The 24,933-nt window shown below is 40.2% G+C and overlaps 1 protein-coding gene across 3 annotated transcripts in view; it reads left to right on the top strand.

Moving 5' to 3' along the window:
* The window catches only part of cadm1b (cell adhesion molecule 1b), a 151,024-nt gene extending 138,956 nt beyond the window's left edge, over positions 1 to 12,068 (top strand). For all 3 annotated transcript variants that reach the window (XM_084558635.1, XM_084558636.1, XM_084558634.1), the window contains 2 exons: positions 8,309 to 8,437; positions 8,609 to 12,068. In XM_084558635.1, coding sequence (XP_084414761.1) covers positions 8,309 to 8,437; positions 8,609 to 8,727 — 248 coding nt within the window. In that variant the 3' untranslated portion in view covers positions 8,728 to 12,068. The remainder of the gene's footprint in view (positions 1 to 8,308; positions 8,438 to 8,608) is intronic.
* The last annotated feature ends 12,865 nt before the right edge of the window (positions 12,069 to 24,933 follow it).

Here is a 24,933-nt window from a genome sequence, read left to right as displayed (position 1 = left end):
GATAATTAATGCAAAAAGATGGTTGTTTCCAAAATGTTATGCCCTCAACTGCCTCGTTTTTCTTCTCTGTGGTGTTTTCCCTCAGATGGATCAATGTCAGGGCTAAATTTTGTTTTGTGATACGGAGGAGCAAATGCCACGATTAAGAACAAAAACAACAAAACACTGTTTCATGTTCAGAAAATTTCACGGGAGTTCATATTTTCAGGTCGCTCAAGGTCTTTAAAGATGCAGAGGATGTATGTGTGCGTGTGTGTTTGTGTATGTAGACCACTCGGGGAGATAAGTCACTGTTTCATAAGAACATTTTCTTTTGTGTGTTTCAAGCTTTCAGACCTTGTTTCTCTCTGCGTGTGTTTCTGCTGAACATCTACACTAAAGCTAAAAGCTTTTAGTTGACGTTCTGTATCAAGACGAAGTTGCGGCGGATATCTGAGGCCTTCTCATTCACTGACTCAAACACTTGATCTAAACATGTCGCACTGAACTCAGTAGTATGTACCAACTTCTGAAGAAAATGAATCATGAATTTTAGCATAAATGGAGCCGAAAACTGTCCTCTGGACGGACAGTAGATAGTTACAGCATCACAGAATTAAAACATAGTACATCTCTTTGTCAGTGGTTGCACTGCTTCTGGGCAGCGAGGGAGAATTTACCCAGAATCTGTAGCTCTGAAAGAATAAAGGGAGTCTGTGGCGATAATGCTCCAACTCGTCAGATGCTCAGAGATGATCCAAGGCAGGGACATCATATCCTGACTAAGCCTCCAGTAACCCCTCCCCCCCACCCTACCCTTCCCTCCCCTACCCTCCTCTCCTCTCCCCCAGCTTGTCGAGAGGAGCCAGAGGAAAGACATGGAACAAGGAATTATGCTGCAGACTTGATTGAAAACACACCATGTTTCTGCAGCTCTGCAGTCCAGAGTAAATTGCTGTTAAGCATTTGTTGCTAAAGTCAAACCTCTGATGAATGAGTCAAATGAAGAGTCTGGGAAAGGGTTAACCTTTAAAACCTCTTGCGGCACATTTGTGTAAGCGCACTTTGGATTACTGTGATTACATCGAGGTTTTTACATCGGAAAAAATTCAATGGTTTCTGAAAGCTGAGATCTTGCTCATTGTCATTTCAGTAATTTGACATGTGCCTTTCCCAGAAAGTTATTACACTCTCATAACATGCAGTAAATTGTAAATAATTGCCAGATAATGTAATTTCCAGGTATTCCAGGTATTCTGGGCAAAAGGATTCACCCACTGGACATTTTCTGACCTTTTTCTGATATTTTGAAGCTTAGGTGTTAAAGGGTTAATAGTTACAGGTTGATATTCTTCAAGTCTCAGACCAGGGTTGATAAAAAATGTTGCTGCATTCATCTGAGTCACCTTTAATTATCATCGTGCATTCATAGCAAGGAGTTTTGCTTTTGCCGCTGGTCTTGCCTCTCAGGCTACACACAGGCTGCTTGTTCCTGAGCCAGTAGCGACCTAAAGCCTCCAGAAACTACACAGACATGTCAAAAACATCCACAAAGGTGATCTATAAAGGAAACAAACAAGTATTGCAAAACCCAATAACCAATTCAAGGGTAATTTGTTATCCCTGCTTTTGTTTTGGCTTTTTTTTTTTTTTTTTATTGTGTCTCTTGTAAAAAAAAAACTCTAAATAATTCAGGAAGTAAACCTGGCTTTGGGTGTGATGAGTTCAAGGCGGATCTCTGAGGTTGACACACGTCTGGTTTATGGAGAGCACAAGGCTATAAATGAACTGCTAATAAGAGCTTTCCAAGCAAACATTACACTACGCATGAACCCGAGTCTGGTCTTTATACTGCACCCTTTAGACGTGATAACAATAACATCGTTTTTATTCCTTGCTTGGCTAAGCTGTCAGGGATTTGCAGATCTTTATGACTTTAAAACATGCGGTGCGCGGAACACATACGTGACTTCAGGGTTGTGCCTGTTTCTTTGTTTTGACACAACGCATGGGGATTTTATTTATTTTTTTCCCCTTCCTTTTTCCAAGTGTGAAAACCATGTGATATAGTGCCAGATGGTATTTTAGGAATCCATTTCTGGCAGGTTTTCAGACATGTTTTGTGTTGCAAGTTTCCTCCCTCAGCACTGGTACTGTTAGCTGCTGGCAGCTTTCCACTGCTGTTTAGTCCTGGGATTCACGTCTTAACTCCTCATACAAGATTGACTCCAACAAAGACTGCCATGAGTGCATTTAGTATTCAATGTAATTAGTCTTTAAACATTTACTAGTGTTGTTTTAACTCTCGCATGTATCGTTTCTCTTTGAAGTAGTTCATTGGAAAAATTAAAGGGTCATTTAGAAATGCTAATTATTTTTTTTTTCCCTGGCATTTGTTTGCTATGATTCCCCGATCTGAATTGTTATTTTCCGAGCTGCATTTTTCCCCTCCTTTCTTTTAAACAATTATTAAAGAAAGAAAATATCATAATGGTCCATTTTAATTGGTCTCTGGGGAACTGGTTTGTAATGCCGGCCCACCCTGAAGTTAAAAGAGTATTTCACTGCAGTAATACTTGCAGTTTTTTTTTTGTTTTCACAGAGTCAATATAAATGACTACGAGAGCTCTTCTTAGCGCATTAAGGTTTGAAGACTGGATGTACCAATGAACTCACATTGTGTCCTAGTCCTCAGTGGGTAAAGAGTCCTTTTGTGGCAACTTCAGGAGGACGGCAGTGATTTCTATTATTTTGTCCAGCTTTTCCATTGCCTTAATCTCTGCAAGGGTGAAAGCACTCTGCAGGCGAAGGACGAAGCGTAGATGGTTGCTGTGCTCTTTTGTGTGCAAAATTTTGCCAATCTCAAAAGGTACAATAAACTGCAACTGAGGAGTTCAAGTTCACAGTTGCAAATTTCAGCCACTTTATTAGTCGTAGTCGGAACTCGCTCGCATCCCAGCACCTCCCGTTAAATGTCACGGCTGCATTTGTACATCTTGAAATCATTGTTTGGGTTATTACAAAGGACTCGGGAAATCTATTTAGCGGGGCGAGCGCTGGCATTGGAATTCAGCTGAGGACAATGTTGCGCTCGGCTGAGAGTCTGTTACGACAGCAATACAAAAATGATTAGGCGGAGATTGCCCACGTGTGTGCATTTCATTACATTCATTTCCTTTTCCAGCGGCAGCGAATACAAAAGCCTTGGATGTTAGCGGCTAAATGCTGCAAAATAGCTATTGACGGTCTTTAAGTTCATTTTGCTGCAATGACCCAATGTCCGGCCTCTGTGTTGGAGAGAGTTACTATGGGAGCGAAAGCGAAGGTTTTTCAATTTCAAAGCAAGAGAGTCATTGTTTCAATTACGTCCATGTAATTACATCTATAAATTGTAATGTGTTTGTGTGTGGTGTTGACGCAAGTGTGGGTGACACGCCTTGTAATGCGAGCGGAAAACTATTAAAAGAAAAAGAAAAAAATATGGGTAAAACTAATATAATCAGCCTGGTGACACGCTCGCAACTCTGATGTGACAGCAGTCGTCTGATAGGAAGCTCTGTTACTGACCAGAGCGGCAATTAGTCATTTCGGCACAGACACGGAGAGAGGTGCGACAGTAAAGCATGCGGTGGTGGGAGTTCAGTGGAGCAGATTTCAGCGCCGCGCAGACACGGGCATCAGTTGCAAATCCTCTTTATTCCCTCATAAATCCCCACGGCTGTGCACATCCTGTCAGGACGCCGGTGTGGGCATGTCAGCCCTCCCCCGGTCGAGCCGCGAGCAGGGTATGGACACCAGCCACATTACAGACATAATCAAATTCTACTTAATTCAAGTGAGAGGCCACAAAGGCTGCTGTAATAACACTATCTGTCATTTGGAGATTTTTTTCAGTCCGAGTACCTTCTAGTATAATAAATGCGTGTATACTGAACGTGGACAGCGGCAAGGGAATCTCGCTCTTGATCCCGGATGTGCTCGAGCACCAAATGACAAACTAATCCACGCAGGAAGAGGAACGAATGACAGTAATGACAACATAACACTTTATGAAAAAGACCTCCCCAATGAAATCCTATTCTTGTCGAAGTTAGGGAGCAAGGTCAGACACAGATCAGCATTTTAAGAGATGAAACCTCCCTTTTCACCCAAATGCAGTGAGTGCACAAAAATAAATGTCCCAACAGTCGATGTTGATTCAACTGAACCCGAACCTTTGTTTTGCTATTGCTGTGATGACATCCCATGATGCGCCTGCTGTTTTGCCCACCTCGAGAGCAAAATAACATCTCACAGGAAAATAAACCAGTGCAACTTATGATTGCACGTCCATTCAGCTGAGTGCATATGTAAGGTCGTCTGCAGTTCAGAAGGCAAAGCGGGTCGTCTAATAATCACAGTGTATAGGATGCAATTTCGATTCCTCATGTCCACGAGTCAAAGAGTCTTGGAGCAAGACAAGGAACTGGAAGTTGCTTTCAGATTGCTCCTAACGGTTGGTGTGTATGAAGCACTGAAAGCCACTACAGAATAACAATACAGTTCATTAACCATAAAACAATGAAATAATTCCTACCTTACCCTGGTTTACTGAAGCATTCAGCGACTTGTTGGAGGGGCTTTGTTCCACTGGATGGAGTTTCCTCTGTTGTCGTGGAGATGTTTTAGTCCAGATATCTGCATCTGCAGGAGGTAAAATATACATTTGATTTAGAAAAGCCTTTTAATAAAATGTAATAATATTTTTGTATCCAGTGATTTGTGCACACCGGAGGCTGTTGAATACCTTTTTCTCCCTGAGATTTCTTTAGCCAGTTAAGTCTCAATTGCAGCAAAACAATGAACTTTTGCACAAATTCATTTTTTCTTTTTAACTAATCAAGCCATTCACTCTTTGCTGCTTGTCAAGGTCCAGGTTTCATAAATAAAAGCACAGTTATGGCATTTTTAGAGAATTCGCCAGAGTGATTATAAAACAGGTACTACATTTTTCAACCAGATGATTAAAAAGTTTGAAATTTATCTCGGTCAAGTCTCTACAAACCTTTTTGTTGCTATCACTTTTAATTACTTCAAAAAATTAATGTAGCAGAGGCGGACTATCTTGACTTTTAGTCCAAAAATATGAGTCGAATCCAAAAGCCTACATTTCCCATATTGAAACTTTTGTACATTTCTGCTTACACTATTTTTATTTTATTTCATCTTTCTTTTACTTGTGGTTCTTAAGAGTATTTTTTTATGTGCAACTAAGCTACTGTGACCAAGCAATTTCCCTTGTGGTTCAATAGAGTTTATCTAAGTCTAAGTCTAAGGATGCTTAGCGTTCAAATGGTAACATCAGGCGTAAGTGGAGAGAACACCAGTGCTAAGCAACTGTTTAAAGCCAATGAAGTTAAGAGTTGAGCGTGAAAGGATGAGAATATCTATAATACCAACATTCCCCTCAGACATATTACAGTAACTCAACACGAATAAATTACAATATTTGTACTCGAACCTTAATAAAAATGTAGGTGAATATGTAACACGAGTATAACAGGCATATAACGAGTATAAGGTATAACATTATGGCCACTGACAGGAGAAGTAAATAACATTGACAATGCAATGTTCTGCTGGGAAACAGACCAGGCACCCCCACCCCATAGCAATGATCCTACTTGATGGCAGCAGCCATCCCCAGCAGGATGCAGCCTGACACAGACACACACACACACACACACAAAAACGGTTTAAGAACAACTAAAAAAAGATGAAAAACAGCACAAGGTGTTGACCTGGCCTCAAAATTCCCTAGATCCTAAAGTGATCAAATATCTGTGGGATGATCCACAGAGCCCCCTCCCCTTAACCCATAGGCCCCCATTAACAACATTCTGTTGCCAGACACCACAGGACACCCTCAGAAGAAGCATGTCCATTCTCTGATGAATCACAACTGTTTTGGATGCACAAGGGAGACCCACATAATATTAGGTCATCCCTGATCAGCGTATGTTTGATCTCATCTTCCAGTACCAGGTTTCAACCACAGTGTTATATTACATGTCTGAGAAAGTCCTTTCATTAAGAAGCAGACTGTATCAACACTACAAAATCAATGAAAATGAGCGTGACAGCTGTATTTATTTCATTTATATTGAATAGGAGACCATGTTTTTGCAACCCTCCTCAGCAGTAAATACAGAACTGATAAACAGGAAACGGGAAAGTGTTCAGTAGCCTACTTAATGCAGGCAACATTAGATGCAACCAACCATAACAGGTGATACTATAGGATTGCTGGTTCCCCTCTGACATATTTGTGATAGAGTCTCGGTGCTCACTCTGGGCGAATTTTGCTACCTGTTAAATAAAACCCTCCCTCGGCGCGGAGAGGCGGTCGAGACCCCGCATGTTTCCTTGTGGATGTGTCAAACAGGAGACAGCGGGGAGCAAGGTGAGGGCAGGGAGGTGTGGGGTGGGGAGTGAGGGACGGGAGAGGAGACGGGGACTGCGCACGGGTCCATTTAGTGGGTGCATGTTCATTAGCATGGAGCACGGGCCGTTTCCTCTCCTCGGGGGAATGAGCTGTGCTATCTGACATCCCTGATACAGTAAACAAACTGCGCCCTGCTTCACACACACCAACGCACAGCAGCAGCTTGCTCCGTGAAGACGAGTCCATTTTAAAAGAGCGCTCAAGTGAAACAAAACTTTTCTCATTAATTAGTTTCATTGTAGCTCCACTTCCAAGGAGTCCCCGTGCTAAGCAAACACAACTTACACGAGGTGTTGTTTTAGGTGGAGACGTGCCCGTGTCACTCCTCTCAGACCCCTCGACTTCTAACGCCCTCACAGCGTTGAGAAATTCTGCACTCTCCGCTCGTCTTTTATCAAAATCATTCAAGTTCAGAGCATGACTAGTGAGATTGATGGAAAATTGAGCTGCTCCCTCATGCAGCAAAGAACAGTGAAGCCATTCCCTCACCCGCCACTCCTCCATCAGTCCAAATGTGCACAGATATAGACTATTGATAAATGCCCCTGAACTATTCTGAGACTGGAAATTTAAAGGCTTCAAATTTTGCCTTGTTCTTCTGTGGCGCACGGATAAATCTGGCTAAGTGCTAGACAGTGATACTCCCTGACACCTGAGGCAGCCACGTATTTCTCTGCATGGGGACACCGGGCTCCAATTTATCTCCAGACTTGTGTCTATTTCTGATGATTGAGCTCTATAACTTCCAGAAATGGCCTCTTAAATCACAGTGTATTTTACAGTGTGTGAACTCTCGCTGAAAATTGCAGACGGTGTCTACTGTTTCATGGTGAAATAACTGTCTTAAAACATTTTCAACATCGCTCATTTCAAGGGGCTCGGGCAGCTATTTCGGCTGCAGGAGCGCTAGAAATGTTCACATAACGAGCTGGGTTCAACAGCATAACCCCACAAACTGTATGCTTTATAACTTAGAACGACTTTATTTGAACATGTGCGGGCAATAAATACGGTTTTATATTCTGGCAAACGTGCTTATTCAGGTTTCTGCCAAGGGTTGAATTAGAAGTTCAGTGCCACTCTGTGTCTTACATATGAAGCTACATTCAACAGCTAGTTAGCTTAGCACAAAGACTGGAATCAAACTACAGTATTTGTGGGAATTATTAATGAGTTATAACATTTGTCGTTTGTGGACTGTGGAGGTTTTGGCCGTGGGGTTGTGCTACCTTTACGGGCAAACCATGCTAGCTGTGTGCCCCTGTGTCCAGCCGTTATGCTAACTTAAGCTAACAAGCAGCTAGCTGTAGCTTAATATGGACTATAACGGCAAGAAAACACACAAACACTCAAAAACTTTCTCCTTAAATGAAAATTATAGTGAACTTGAATTCATTTGGATGGTTTCACGGGCAGTGGGGTGATAACATAGCGCATGAAGCTGGGAAGGAAATAAGCAAGGAAAAATTAAACGCTGTAGAGAGTTAACAGACTCATGCAGTAGTTTGTAGAATTCTGTCAATAAGTAAAAACTACATCGATTTGTGTGATGTTCAGTTTCACATCGTCAACCATTTACCAACTCGTGCTGTGGTATCGTCTCATTTTTAGTGGTAAGCCCTATAAGCTGGCCTTTTATCTCAACAGCCTTTTCAAGTGTTTCCACTCTGCAGATAGGTCATGCAAAAATGCTTTGAGACAAAACAAACCAATTTAGTTTATTTTGGCAGCCTAATGATATAAAGGGACATAGCTTCCGTCCGTCCTAAGGTATTGGCTGCTTTGTTACTGGCTGAGAGGGTTTGCTGATCATGAAATTATTTACGGTTATTGTCCTGTTTTTAGACTCCAGAGCCGGCGAGGGGGCACCACCGAAAATTGACCATGCTGTCATCGGAGGAGTGGTTGCCGTGGTGATGTTTGCCATCCTCTGTGCACTCATTGTTCTTGGTCGATACTTTGCCAGACACAAAGGTAAAGCGCCCGGCGGTGCAATCATACTTGATCATGAACACATCTCCAGAGTTCAAGTGTTTTTTGTTGCGAGTGAAGTGCAATAGGATTGAAGAGGATGAGGAGGTGGAGGAGGCGTGTAGCTAATTTGTCTGCACTATTTTCTTTTTTTTTTGTTTTTTTTTGTTGCAGGGACTTACTTTACACATGAAGCCAAAGGGGCGGACGACGCTGCCGACGCGGACACGGCCATCATCAACGCGGAGGGGGGGCACAACAACACAGACGAGAAGAAGGAGTATTATATCTAAACTGGACAGGCCAGGAGAGACGGGTGGGGATGCTGGTAGTGGTGGTGGTGCTGCAGGAGCATTATGTCTAACTCTGATTGGTTATGAGACGGCTTGGGGGCGGGGAGGGCGAGAAGAAAGCAAAAAGTGGAAAGTAGGACCGGCATGGCCGAGTGTTAAGAAGCAGAAGCGTTGCTGAGTCTCCTATCCGACCCTTCCTGGACTGCTGGGGCCTATTCTGTACAGTTCAATTATTTTACAGACAATTTTGTGCCTTGTTCTATTTCTTTTGTTTGTTTTGTTGTTTTCCCTTCACATGCTTGTTGGATTGGATTTTTCTTCCATGTACACCACCTGATCCTTTGTTGCGTTTGGCTTTTCAGAGGAGATTAAAAGAGTCTGGTGTTTGTCTATGTGTGCTGCAGCTAGCTTTTAGCTCGTGTACCCAGATCTGAGGAGCCAACTCTTCCACGCTTTCTATTTTTTTTTTTTTTTTTGAGTAATCTCAGAGTTCAGTAACTGGAACACAGTGTCAACACATTTCTCCCCGCTGGGTCAAAGTCCAACAGTGCCTGCAAATTCATCACATTCCCCCCCTCCCCTCCCTCTATACGTGCAGGTCTGATTGGTTTTGACACATTTCAGCTCAGCCCCCGCGAGAGGTCAGGTTCACTGTGTCGATTACTTCAGTAACAGTTGTGAGTAATTAAGCTCATCATAGAATGTATTTGTTCATGAAAGTGAAGTAGGAGTGCCGTTACGTATCATTTCACACCAAACCGCAAAAGTGCAACCGACCCTTTGGTGGTTTCATATCTGACAATTAGTAGATGTGAAGTCAGTCTAGTATTTGTGTAGGCTTTTGTGGAGCAGTCTAAGACAACTCGACAGCTGTAATGTGCCGAACTGTTTATCGTTTGTAAGGTCTGCACCGGGATTTTCTGACTGAGAGAAATCAAGAATAGCATAGAATAGTGCAACGTTTTGTCAAATACACTTGATGCCACTGTTCAGTCTGTATAATAAATATGAATCTGCAGCCAGCAGCCTGCTAGCTTAGCTTAGCATAAAGGCTGGAAACTGAGACTCTGTTAGCTTAAGCTTTACTGGCACTTGTAGGTGGATTTGTTATTTTGGGACAAAAATCAAGCTAGCTTTTTCCCTTCCTCTAATAATTACAGGCCCAAAAGACTCCCCGTCTGTTGTCAGATATTATTATGTTAATACTCTACTTACCCTGTAATACCTAAAACACAAACCGGTCCTGTTGCATTGATCATAAAATCGTGTTAAAATGTATTATTTGTTAGCTATTCCTAAAGATGGCTATGTGGTTTTGGTTTGAACATGATGTTTTCTACATTTTCATAAACACACACAAGGTCGACCCTGGACCAAATAAAATAGTTAAGCGAGTGTGTATCTATACAGTAAATATTACTTTGTATACAGCAGAGGAAAACTCTTCTCTAAAAAAAAAATGAAAAATTGACTTTTTATTTCACGGTACAATATACTGACCGTTTAACTGGGAAATGTTACAAGGACAGCCACAGGAGGAAGGAAGGACGGTTTATTTATTTTTCAAGGTGTTATCCTTTTATTTGGTTTCCTGTGTCAAAGGGAAGAAAGAATGTTTCTATGTTTCCTTTCAGCTACGTATAAGTTCTCAAGGTATGTTTGTGTGAATACCCACAGCAAGCAAAGAAAAAAAAAAAAAAGATTCACAGCTCATTTCTTGGCTTAGAAATCCTAGCTACAGACTCTCTTGCCCTTGCCCCGTACTCAAGTAAAAAGACGTTCAATCAGTGCAAACATGAATCAGTTATATTTCCTTGCCGTCTGTAAAGACGTTTTTACCTTTGGGCCGTCTTTGATAACTTGTAAGGGGCTCTCGGCCTTACAAGTTATCAAAGATTTGCGTATAGCTTTAGACTTGGTGCGAGAAAGATCATTTTCTTACTGTCATCCCGTAGCCTCAAACCTTCACAGAGGAGCCGTCTACTGTTACAAATCTCCCTCTTTCTGTTGGCATGCTTCATGCCTCTGACTCCGCCACAGCTAGAAGAGTAAAACCTGTTTGGTAATTAGCGAGCGATTTCATTGTATTGCCTGAAAAGAAAAAGAGAAAAAATATCGTTATAATGTAAAAGGACAACCACTGCCTTAAATCCACCTCTTGATACTTAACATTAGAAAAGGAAAAGACTGAAGGACTTAATTTAGTGCCTTCTTCTTCTGATTTTGAGGCATATGGTTGGTATCGTACAGTATCCTCTCATGTGCACCTCTTATAGCATATCTTATATTTCTGTCCTTTCTAACTTAACAGGACCAATACTCCAAGTCGTCTGTGTTCATGCACCATAGACTTCATGATTACGATCTGCAGAATAAAATAAATAAATAAAAAAACAGAGTAAAATTAAAAGCTTTGTTTATCTGGGTGGTGTGGCAGCTTCCGCTGACTAGAATGTCATATGCCAGGAAGAAGAAAAAAAAAACCTATTTGGTCCTAATTACTTTCTCAGCTACACTTAATTTATTTGGATCTTTTCAAGGACAAGGCTCAGTAGTATTATCAGAGATGAACACACTACGAAAAGCTATAATAAGCTAAAGTAAAAGTTATTTTTTCTGGATTGTAGAGTTTTAGCGTCATGGAAACAGTTACGTGCATGACAAATATTCTTATGGGTTTTCTTTTTTATATATATATTTATCTTAAACGGCAACTGCTGCTTTTAATGGAGGAACATTAAAAGATTGTCAGAAGCACCATCCTAATCCAATTTCTGATTTCATTTCGAAATACTTGATATTTAGTATGTTTGTTTTCACTCTCTCAGGTTCATGAGTGTTAATAGTCGTGTTTTTTTGCATCTCAGGTAGAATGCAAATTTAAAAAGGCCCCAAGTATATACTGTAGTACCACAGCTATTCAAAACGTAAAGAAATCACAAGATGTACATGTTTTTCTCAGTTGTACATGTTTATGTGTTCTTAATATGGTGCACTGTTAACGGTAAACGTTGAATATTATTTTGCATAGACCTAGTTCACAAAGAAAGAAAACTAGATTTGTTAAGCAGACGAAAAACAATGTACAGTCAGTGTCAACAAAAACCACAATGATGTTCATGAAACTTCTTCTTCTTCTTCTTCCACTGTAACACTTTGCTCATACAGTATCGGTTATTTAGTAATCCTAGGACGTGACCACAGACAGTCGATCGAGCATCTGTTTGCATTCAGTTGATTTTTTTCCTTTTCATAGATGAAGATGGTGTATTTACTGTGACATGAAGTTTTACGAATGATCTGTAACGTCTTGGATATTTGGATGAAGCTCATGTTTAAAGCCTGGGGAAGGGAGGGGAGGGATGGAGGGAGGGATGGCGGGAGGGAGGGGGGCCGTTGGTTGTTTTATAACCTCAAAATGGTTGTTTTTGTTGTTGAATCTTAAATTTCTTTCTGTTCCCAGGTGACATTTTTTTCTTTTGTGTAGTGAAGAGGATGTTTCTCATATGGCCATGCATATTTTGTATTGGTTCACACCGACATTTTTACAAAAGAAAAAAAAAAAATCAGAAGAGTACTTGTCTTAATAAAAAGATATCAATGTTTAAAGAGGGTGTGCATCTGTTATTTTAACAAAAAAAAAAAAGAAAAAAAAAGAAAAACTGGCTTTCACTTTGTAGTCCCGTCCTGCTCGGAGAAACGACGCTGAATTTTATTAACTTGTATTTGTTGTCAGACTCGCTCCGTGCTGAATACATTAGCCGGATTGAACCTGCACGCTTCATCCTGAGCCGCTGATACTTGTCAAACTCCCGGAGAAGAAAGCTCTCGAGTCGAGGCAAAAATACTGTACCGATGTAGATCCGATGTGGGTGAGCGGCAGCGGTGGCAGCAATCTGAGCTCCCATCAGTGACTGACACATGCGCCGTGCTGCGGATAGAGGCGAAGGAGCGTTTTAAATGACACAATGACTGACACTGACAGGCTTTTGGGGGGGGGGGGGGGGGGGGGGGGCCCTGTTAAGGTTTCCAGTCGAACACGTGGATGTTAGTGATTTGACAAATTGATGGGCATTTTGAGGAACAAGACCTAATTCATAACCATAAGCTACTCTGTCATCATAATTCTGTCAGTGCCACCATTTCCCATTACTTTAAATGATCCACCCCAGGTAAAGGTCAATAACATTATTCAAACTTTAATGGGAATAGTTTAACCTTAGAAACCAGCCACTTTTCTCCCATACTCATACAATCACGGAAATATAATGCATCTCTCAAGGAACATTAAATAGCTGTGTGATTCTTCTCTATGTAAAACATGGAAAAATATGGGATTCTTCTTTTGAAATTAAACCATCTGAATAAAAAGCAGGTACACGCTTGCACAAGCTGTCAGCACATCATGAATGTATGCATGGAGACGGGTGATGTTTCAGTTAGATGCTACTAATCCCATTTAAATGTTCAACTTTAATTTGGAATGACACGTTTAAGTGTAATTAGCACAATGGGGAAATTGAGAGTGAACGAATGTCTGAGCATGGCTTGTTTAGTTTGCTAATTGATTGATTGAGATTGATGGCATGTAGCACTTGGCTTGGCTGAGGTATAATTAAATGATGTGGCATTAAATAGTGGATGAACAAAGCCAACAGGCTCTGTGTGCAGGCTTATATCTTTCTGCGTCACTGCTGTGCAGCACAAATACTCCAGCAGTTTTTCTTTTACTTATTTATTCGCTCATTCAGTTATTAAGCAAGAGGACAGATCAGTTTGAGTAGCTCCCAACATAAAATTCTGGCCTTGAACGCCACACAGCATACAAAACAGAATATTCGGTATCAAATTACATGGTACGCGCTGCAGTTCATTTATCACAGCATTACCACGTCGTATGTTTATTAATTAATTTTTCATGATTGCTGCATTTTACAGTTTAATAATGCTTTCTAATAGTAGCTAATTCCCACAAGTCTGCACTGGTAATTTCCTTAAAGATTGTACAATCAGCACAGAAGGAAAATGTGAAATTTATGCACAAGTAGAGCAGTGGTTCATCTTTTCTTTAGACTTGTCAGATGAGGTTCTGATTTTTAAACATCACTGATTATATAAAAATGGATTTTTTTTTTTAAAACATATTTTATATTAATATACATTTTTATCCAAACTTTTGAATGACAAAGACTGGACTTTCCAACTATCAATCTATAATTTTTAGTTCAAAAAGAAAGATTAAACGAGAAAGTAAAGTAGAGCTCATGCCTTTTTATATGCATTCATTGTATTTACGGTGCTGTGATGACTTGCCAAGTATTCACACATTGTCAAACGCAACATTTATTGTTCAGGTGTTACACCTGACTCTGAATGTGGATTTTTATATTACTATAATTTAAATTAGCTGAGTTACAATAAGCTATTACCCTTAGCACCTGCAGAAATACACCCTGGGGGGATGACTGGGGCTGTATTTGTATTACATTAGTCTAATTTTCCTGTTCTGAATCTACCACAAATTTTATTCTTATTCAGGCATCATTTATTAATAACTTCTGAAATAATGTAATCATCTTAAATATGGAAGGCTACAGTTATATTGTCAGACTGCAAAGTATGTAACATTACAGTAAACAACGACTGACATTACTATGTCAAAATCTGCCTTTACTTTTACTTTTCGTACTTGACACTTCTACCATAAATTTGAAATTCAAGTGCTGAAGTAAATTGCTGCATTTACATGGACACTAGTATTCTGCTAATAATGAGAATAACAGCACAATCATAATAAATATGACCCATGTAACCACCCCAATCAGAACAGAGTTTTCAATCAGAGTGGTCGGTGTAAAACTTTTGATAAAAAGATAACTAATAACCATGAAAACGACTGATCCAATCATTTCTCTCTGGGTTGTCTTAATATAATCTCTGCCTCCAAATGGGGTCGTGTTTACCGTGTTCACAAGAAGAGTGCATACGGACAGTATCCTCTGGTAGTTTTCAGATCGTGGCGGTGGATGGTTAGTTTACACATATACATGTATTTATTTATGTATTTATGTAGGGTTTCTTTATCTTTTAGAATACGTCTGAAGAAAATGTTGATATTCCCAATGGTTTCATAATTTAATCCTACATTAAGTTACCTAGTTGTCATCTTGCTAATCTGTTAACTTCCATGGCTTCTAGACATCAACAGTTGCCAAGCAACAGGTTTTCTAGACTAACAGTTGAACATGTTTGTCGCCCCTGAAATAATGTCACGGGGTGGAACAGGTTTCCAGACAACGGCGTGTTTGAAAAGATGATTAATAAAGATTAAAATCAATGACAGGAGAAGTGAATAACATTGACCATCTTGTGACAATACAATGTTCTGCTGGAAACTTTTGGACCTGGCATTCGACGTGTGGATGTTACTTAGACATGTACCACCCACCTAGACCAGACCAGGCACCCCCACCCCATAGAAATGACACTCCATCCCCAGCAGGATGCAGCCTGACACAGGCACACACACAAAAACAGTTTAGGAACAACTCAAAAAAAAAAACATGAAGAACAGCACAAGGTGTTGACCTGGCCTCCAAATTCACTAGATCCTAAAGTGATCAAGTATCTGTGGGATGATCCACAGAGGCTCCTCCTCTCAACCCATAGGACACAAAGGCCTAGATCACTAGATCCCAAACTGATCAATTATATGTGGGATACACAGGAACAAGCCTGATACACTGAGCCCCCGCAGCCCACCCCTTAACCCTCAACCCTCAACCTATAGGATCCAAAGGCCCTCACTAACAACATCCTGTTGTCAGACACCACAGGACACCCTCAGAAGGCCCATGTTCATTATCTGATGAGTCACAACTGTTTTGGAGGCACAAGGGAGACCTACATGATATTAGGAAGGTGGTCATAATGTTATGCCTGATGTGTACATCATATAAATTGGATTACTTTATTTAGCGTCCATAAACAGTTACACTGAAATCTCTAATCAGAATGATTTCTGTCATGTAAGCATAGCCAATGTCAGAGCATGTTATTTTATTTTTCAGTGATCTTTAATAAACCGTGAACACTGGCCAAACACGAGGTGGCTATAAAACACTGTGAGAGAAGACAATGTGCCAGTGTCAAGTCAAACAGTCTCTATTTTATGCTGATGGAAAAATGCCAAGTCATGCTCATGAAACAGATGAGCTGGTTGTTTCAAACAATGATAAGGGACGAGCACCTGAAGCCTGCGATAACCGCAGCACAATTATCTCCGTCTGCTACAGTATGACCCAGAGAAATCTGCATTAATTAAAGCACACACGAGCAGCCTGTTAAGCCCGTGTGGAAGTGTCAGGGAGAAGAGAGTTGTGTTTGTGAGGTGATTAACTCTAAAACCTGAAAGATGCTGTGAACAGCACTATAGGCTCTAATGTCAGCAATGTTGCTGCTTGATGTTTAATACGCTGATACTTAATCAGAGATTGATGTTTACCAGAGGGAGGAAATGTGCTGGATGTTGATGTGGAGGTTTTAGGTGTGATTAATGAGAAAAAGCAATGAAAAAAAAAAAAAAGGGTTGTGTTTTCTTTTTACCCACCCCCACCCCCCAAAAAAGGTTGAGTGTTTCAGACAGGAAATCTGTAATTATCTGCTGAGCCTAAGCTTCAAGCATCATCCTCTGAAGTTTCTTCAGCCCAAACTCAAGGTGACTTATGTCTGCAGAAGCAAAGAAGTTTTCTTTTGCCAAATTTACACTGATGTTACGCTCCATAGCCTCCACTCAGATACAATAAGCAAACATTCCCCAATCTTCCCCTCTTATCTTTTATTCTGCTACGTCTGCATGTAATCTTTCTATCATATTTAGTATTGTTAATGCATAATTAATTTTCATTTGAAGCAGATTCTTAATTTGGAACACTTAGTTATTTGTGATTATCTTATAAGAGATAGTCAGGGGGGAAAAAAAATGCTATTGTTGCACGACAAGTTTATTTCGTCATCCTGCATTTTCCTAATACACTGCGACTCCTCTGTGGATGTTTTTCCACTCATGTTTTGTGTGTGTGTGTGTGTGTTTCTGCTGTCAGCATATTAAAGAGTTCTATTTTTGTGGGACAGCCTGTACAAAGCCTTGAAGTCGGTCACGTGCAGCCTTTGCAAGCCGATGAGCTGCTGCAGGAACACCGCCGCCACCGCCGCCGCCATCATTTATCACTATAGTCTATTTTCACTTATTAAATTAATTAGTTAGGTAATTAAAAGTTACATGTTTTAATTAAAATTGGCACTGAATTCTAACGCAGGGCCTCCACCTGGAAGGAGAGGCATCATGGGATGAAGTTCATCAGCTTGAATGAGCTTGAACCTAATTCAGTCCCATTTGGGAAGATGTGGATAAGTTAAAAAAAATTATCTGTTTCATGCTCTGTAACCATTTCACTCACTGTCTCTGTGAATAGGAATTAGAGATAGAAACACAATGCACTGTCTTATAAAAGGAAGAGGGCAATCGAGTGTAGTACAGACAAAAACACATTTGAAGTTTAAAAGTTCTCGCATAAAACTTAAAACAGATGCGGTTTATGTTTGGATGCTCTCAAGGGCAATGGGAAAACAGAGCATGTAAACAAATCACGTTTGTTTCTTCTGTTTAGCTCCTTTGTAGAAACGTGCCTACTTAAAATGAATATATAATATAAAAACCTACTAAAGCTACAGACTACCCTGCTAAGCGATGCTGCTTAGCTTCTATCTGGTTTGGCTAGAGTTTGGCTTCTAAGTACAGATTCATGTTAAATTAAACGCTGCCAGGACCTCTTCATGTCAGAAACATGTTCAGATTAATGTTTGGGGCGTGTAAAAGCAGATTTAAAGGCAGCTTATCCACAAGAAGGCACTTCAGTTTTAGTAGAGCAAAAGGCTACGTGGCTAAGCTATGCATTTAACATCTAGACGGTTAACTTTTCAGATTTAGGTTAAACCAGTTATTGCCAGAACCACTTTGCACATCTCAGAAATGTTACATCAAGATTAATCAATGAAGATATCGCAACAAACCATTTAATGCAGTGTCCTTGTAAGCAGTTAAGCTGGAATCTCCCATCACTTTGCTAAGATAGGCTAGTTTTGATGATGATTAAGGATTAGCTACTAACTTGGACTCTAACACAGACAGCTGTGGCTCAGGTGGTGCAGTGCATGTTGAATTATCAAAAATGATTTTCTCTACCTTTCTCTATATCGTAGATAGACAAACTACAATATGAGAAATATTGAAAACATTGTATCTGACAACCAAATCTCTTCTTTTGCAGCCAATACATCTTGTATTAAGGACCTTCCAATTAAGTAGTTGTGATTTAAATACAATAAAATGTGATTTACAGGTAGCTTGATTGTACAAAATCACATAAATTCCACAAGAATCTGAAGCTATACTAGATTTAGTTACTGGCTTATTTTTGTGGTATAAAGACATGGAGACTCCAAACCAACATCAAACAACAGAGAGCATCGAAGGCCAGCTGTGAAGTTGGCTCACATCGTCTGTGTCTGGACCAAAAAAGTTGCACTTGAACACATCACAAACACCGCGAGCTGGCCACAAACATTCGGTGCCTGCATGAAACGAAATAATTCATTATACCAGCAGGGGGCAGCAGTCTGTATTCGTCATTCGAAAGGGGAAAACAGGAAAAGCTACAATTATCTGGGAAGCTAGTGTAAGCGTCGTGGGTATAGCGTGTATTCTTTAGAAAAAACAGACACAGGAGCTCTTTCTCATAACTTTTTAGTTCCGACCGTTTTCATCCAAAAACCAAAAACCACCAAGCCACACAAAACAAAAACCTCTCCTCCTTCCGGTTTCCGCCCCCCCCCCCCAAAAAAAAAACGGAAGTCGCTCTTCTTCTCTGAGCTTTAGCCACATACGTGTACATAATACATGAGCACTAAATAAAACAAAATATATTAACTAATTATCTGTAAATCACACAACTGAACTGTTATTAAATAATGTCTTACACTAGGAAGAGCTGCAAACCATTGTGCAGAGTTGGCCTCTCCTGAATCATGCCTCATCTGAACATGTATTTCAATATTCAGATATGATGAAGATGAAAAAGGAGAAGAGCCTTCTGTGTGATCTTTGAACTTCTGTTTCTCTTCTGGTGCACTGCTTCAGCTCTCTGACCGACTTAAGTCTGCCACCAATTCAACATGCCGAATCAATTTAAAGATCATCTCAGGTATCCAACTAGAATCAATGGTGCGGGACACAGCGGCAAAACGAGTGTGACAACGCTGGCCAATGGCCGACTGTTGGCTTGCTGATACTGGAACATCAAAATATATTTTCCAAAGGAAAGGTGAGTCAACTGTGTTTAGCAAAGGCTAAAAAGCAGTCTTGAATTTAGATTTTGTCTTGTGACATTTTTCATTCAGTTATTTTTACGCCAATAATGACACATTTCTGTTGTGTATTCATTCTTACAGTGAGGTAAGATGTCAACAACTGTGGTTAATGCCTGTTGTCTTGGCAGCGCCGATTAAAAGTGATCGGATATAGAGGTTTACAGACAAATACGGGGAAATGTTTGGTATTCGTTTCCTTTGTTCAGCTGTGCAAAGGATTCAGTTTTCGGTTGTTAAAACACTGCTGAGAGGAGCTGTTTGTCTAGTTCTCCTGTGTGGTCATCTCTACACGTCTACACAGAGTCTACGTTGACACAACAGTTGAGGCTGCACACAGGCAAGCGTGACAAACAACCGCGGGATGAGGAAAGCCGTCATCTAAAGCATAATTCTTGTGCTATCACTGGGTATTCATTTTAAGACATGAAAGCCCGAGCTTGAGATGTGTAAGCCACCGAGCGTTAGTGCACTCTTACTGAGTCATTGTCATGTGAACAAAAGAAAACGGAGCAAGTGTAACAAGAAAAATGTGTACAGAGAAGAACAAAAGAGACGCGTTAATGGGAACAAGACGGAGCACAATTTTTCTACTACGGTTAATTAGTATTTTGAGAAAGAGCACGAGCGCCAGGAGTTTTATTTTAAGAATATTATTTTAGACCTTGAGTAATTACAGCCAACGTAAGGGTGAACAACGCTCTTCAGTTAGGTTGATAATTACCTGTAAACGCATCATTAGATCCTTCACTTCTATTCGAGACAGTTTGTCACTTCCTGCTACGTATACCAGCGAAAACATTAAGTTCTTGGTGGTAATTGTCCTCTGTGTTGTTGTTTCGTATTGGGTTTTTTTAACTGAAGCTAAGTTAACTATTTACTGACCTCTTTTGATTCATTCACAAATTGTGGTTTGAAAGGCAAGCTCGCCACAAATAAAAAAAAACTATTTATATCATGAAAATTAAACATAAACAAAGGTGCGGACAGGTAATGTAATTAGAAACAAATGTAATGCGTGACTAAGTGGTTGCCCACACCTTACAAAGATTTTTTTTAATTTTTTTTATAAAACATTTTGCCTCCACCCTGAAGCGTATTTGATTTGGTACAATTTAAAAAGGGCATGTCAGAAAGATAAATTATATCCTTGCATGCTTTGTTTCATAATGTAGAAATTTAATTCAGGTCTTAAATGCATGAATTAAATACTTGTGAAATTACAGAAGGAGAAGCCTGAAGCGAGACAGGCTCCCTGTTCTGGTGCTAAATGAGCGCTTTGGTGTAATATATAACTTTTTGTGCACAGTTGTACGGTTTTTCTACTCAACGTATAATTACCCTACTGTGTCTTTGTTATCCTTTGTGTCTAGTACGTCCACCTGCAGTAGCGGCACAACATTAGCAACCACGCAAACAAGGGTGAGCTTGTTTCTCCGGCCTTTCATCTGATCGTTACACTGAATACTCAGCGATCCAAATAGGGGCTTTAAATAAAGATTTTTTTGTAAAAATATTTCTGATGGATAAAAAAAAATCCACTCTCCGCTGCTTCTTTTTTGTTCCCTTTTCCTCATTAGTAATGCCTCATGATTTTAAATTTTTGCAAATTTCAAAATCACTGAGCTGCACGCAGCACTGTAGAGCCATGCCCCAAAAATAACAGATGTATCATTTACAAATAAATGCCCAAAAATGGATTCACATGGCTAAAGCTTACTCAACTGGTGGTTACCTTTTGAACCAACCGCAATGCTTTGGATAATTACATTCTGTTTCCCAGGCTATTATTCATCAGTTAAAGGTCAAGAGCATTATTTGCAACACAAACTGAGCCTTGCATTGTATGGGCCAGCACACGGTCTTCTAGTTGCTTAGTCACTTTGATATGCATGTGAATGTCAAATTAGAGAACTAAGCCCTAATAGGCAGCCATTACTGCAAGTGAGGAGCCTTTGTGTAAACCTGAGGTCTAATCACTTATTCAATCACTAAGCATTGTGTCCCTGTTCTCCTCCACCCTGCCGCCACTGCACCCCCTAAAAAGCAACTGATTTTCTTTTTCCAAAACCATGGATACACTTGAATAAAATATATATTTCTGCCCATACCCAAGGCCTAATTGGTTATCTGAAGTACTAACAAGGTTGTCTTGGTTGCTTTAATTAAATGAGCCTCCATTGTCATGTTAACTAAGTAATTAAGTGAGACACAGATGATTTCTAAGAACTTTCTCTTATCAGTGGCTCTACACTACATGTCACAAACAAGTATACAAAATATGAAATACACTGGTGATTGCGGCGCAGAAGGCTGCTGCTTCTCATAACTATATAATCAACAAGATGCTGAAAAGATAACAGGAACGTGCCTAAAAGTAGAAACTGCCATCTTCTTGCGAAGCTCTTGTGAAGCTCATCTCCGATCTGTCACCACAGAGGACAATGTGGCATTGAGCCGGGAATGGCAGAGTGCGGCTCAGACTTTTCCTGTGTCGCGTGAACAAGGGAACACACCAGAAATGGATGTTTTAGCTTGTAATAAGCCACCGTACTGCTTTTTGTGCTCACTGAATCATCTATTTTAAGGCACAATTTTGGGCCATCACACACACATTGCTATCTATATAGAGTGGCAGCATTTTAAAAGACAATATGTCTTTATACATATTCACAAGAGGAAGAAGAAAAAAACAGCCCATTTTTAGACTAGAGATGAATTTCCAAACAAGCCCCAGCAGGATTCATGTCGTTTTAAAGGAGTTTTTTAAAAGCAGAGGCTTCCACTGCACCATTTTACTATTTAAACATGCTCTGCACTTCACCGTCAAGATGCATCAAAGAAACAACGAGGAAGTGTACATTCATAAAGTTCCAATAATGTTTTGTAATGGAACATTACACCGCAATGAACTACCAAAAATCGTTCTTTATGGAGCCACTAGAGTGCCGTGAACCAGAGTAACACAGCCATGTGCTGTATTAGTAATAGATCTGCAGACTGCAGTCCCTGTCAGAGCCATTAAGGATTTTAAATTGTTCCTCCAGAATATAAAGAGTCTATAACACACAATTTTGTTCAAATTTGAAGAGTCATCACAAGTGTGTAGAGAAACTATTACGCTGCAAATCAACTGCTCCTGGAAAGGTGGCAGTCCTTTCACCTTGCACCTGCTGGTGTTTGGCACCACATGCCTCACACATCCCATCTCTGCATCTGGACGACAACAGATGTTCTTGAATAATCTCTCGCACAGGTGAAAGTTCCTTCCCTTCGCAGCTGAACCTCAACTTGCTCTACGTTTCTTCCAATTCAGAGACATCAAGACATGCTCCTGCAATTTCTCCTCAGACGCTTCTCACTTTAAAGCCTTCGCTGCAGCGAGGGGAGGTGAAAACCTAGATGGAGGGTCACTGGAGAGGACCCCTTTTTCCACTCATTTTATTTGCCCCCTGCTGAAAAATAAGACTTTAACCTGATCCTGAAAGGTAGCGTGTCTCAGATGCATCACAGTGTCCAAAAAAGCAGATGACTGTCTAGCAGGGTAACATTTCTTTCTCCGAAAAGCTGAATAATACATGCATATCTTGCTGTGATCCAGCGAATTCAATAGCCTATAGAAAAGGATTGCTCTCAACGTAAACCATTTTGCTAGAGGCCGTTCGCTTTCCTCAGGTCCAGTCTCCCATAAATAATTTGCCTTCAACCTTCACATGCATAAAAATTGCAACTTGTTGGTTATGAGAGAGAACAGTGAGGATGCACTTTGAATGCCAATGTGGCGATGAATAAACAATGGCTCACTGCTCCAGGAGCAATGCAGAGCTGCCAGGAGACATTGCTTTGAGTCCACAGGCTCTCTTAATGGTTTTTGCCACAGACCAAGCCTTTCAGTCAGCTGTGAATGGGAGGCTGTTTTGATCTGGGGGGGGAACACTTTAATAATTTCTAACAAAGCAACAATTCCCCAAGCACATCGGACAGCCTTGGCCGATTCCTTCTGATTATCCTCCAGCCACTCAACACTCTTTAAACCATGGGTGAATGGGATTTTTATGGCAACAAGCTTACGGTAGATGAGGTACAGAATCAAGCCCTCTTCAGTCGAGGTCACTACTATAGCCAACTATAAGCTCAATAAATTAGCTACTTACACTTTTCTACACCAAATCCAGGTGGCTTTTATAACGGCCTCAAGCAATTAAATTTAAAGGCAACACAAACAATAAAACGGACAGGATCCTTCTGCAGTGTTTCTGAACAGATATGAGATGTCTGAGAAGCAAATCTGATGTCTGTGATCTCTCTTGAATGCAGTGGAGGCTGTTGGCATTTCAGCAGTGCTACAGTGCCACCTGGTGAGGAGCAGACGCCCTGTTGAAACGCCTAGATAGTACACTAAGATAGCGGTTCCTAGACTGAAGGTCAAATCAGAAGACCATTAACAGGATACAGAAGAAAGGAAAGATATAGATTTATTTCAGTTATGTTGATACGTTTACGTAAAACCACATAGCTTTACTTCTTCAGAGATTGAATGAGTTAGATTCAGACCATTTTAGAAGACGGATGGTTCAAAATTGAGCCATTGTTTTAAAAGCCTTTCCAGAATCCTTGTCAAAATGAATGAAAAAGTACTTGATCTGCTGAATAACACATACTTTTGATCCCTATCAATATTACAAATTCAAAATCTTGTACTGTGTACTGATAGATCAACACGGTCAATAAAAATAACCATGTTTTATCAAATCTTGGCCACAGTAACACTCTTCTTTTAGTGCAAACATGTACTATTTTTCTCTAAACGCTGTTTAGTAACACAGAAAGACTCACATTTGATGACTTCAAATGGAATCAGATATATAAAAAATATATATATATTCAGATAAGTGCATTACTTATCTGTACATCTTATTAATCATGAGATATAATATCTCTCCATTATGGAAGTGCAGCTGCTTTTAACAATAATAAACAACAATTTGGGTATCTATTCTGTTCATGCATTACTTGGCATACAAAATATGTGGCATATGGCATGTGAAGTTTCCAAATCAAAACAAAGATGGCTGCCCAGATATCTTTTCATCCCAGGGGGTTGCAGGTAATTGCTGAAATTTAATTGGAAATCAACACCAAAAGTCGATTTACATGTAACTGGAGACTGCCTTAGTTTAAAAGTCTAAAAACATAGCTTACCAATCCTCAGTAGACCTGCGTCCCTCTCCTGGAGAACGGTTCCTCATCACTGCTGGAGGCTGCGTTAGCCGCAGCTAGCACGACGCCAAGTAGCAGGTGTATGGTTGTGGTCGGCTTCACAAAATTACTTGAGACGGGTTTAAAACACTGACGTTTTGAAACTGCGCTTAGACTAGCCAACTGGAATTTGGACAACTTCACAAAAAGTAAGACTAAGTGTAACAAAAGTTAGCCAGCACTATACGACCAGTTTCCACGGTGACAACCACAAACTGACAAAATGGATGAAACGTGGCTGTTTTGTGGTTTTAAGATAAGATTTAGGGGCGAGTTTTAAGAAATATACTATTTTTCAGTTCCACAGGCACCTGTTAACCTGACGCTGCAGGTGGCGTATTACGCAGATCATAATCTCGCGAGAATGCCGCCGCACCGCAAGGTAACGTTTGGAAATTAACAGTTTTCTTCTTCGTTTTCTGCTCGAGTCGATGGAGATGTCATTTTAAAAAATAATAATAATAATAAATAAATAAAAAAGAATTAATTTACCCCAACTCAAAGCGAGTTATTCCTATTTAA

Source organism: Chelon labrosus, assembly GCF_963514085.1.
Source record: "Chelon labrosus genome assembly, chromosome: 13".
In the NCBI taxonomy this organism is placed as follows: domain Eukaryota; kingdom Metazoa; phylum Chordata; class Actinopteri; order Mugiliformes; family Mugilidae; genus Chelon; species Chelon labrosus.
Note: the sequence above shows the minus strand (reverse complement) of the source record. Positions and strands in the feature narration are given on the sequence as shown.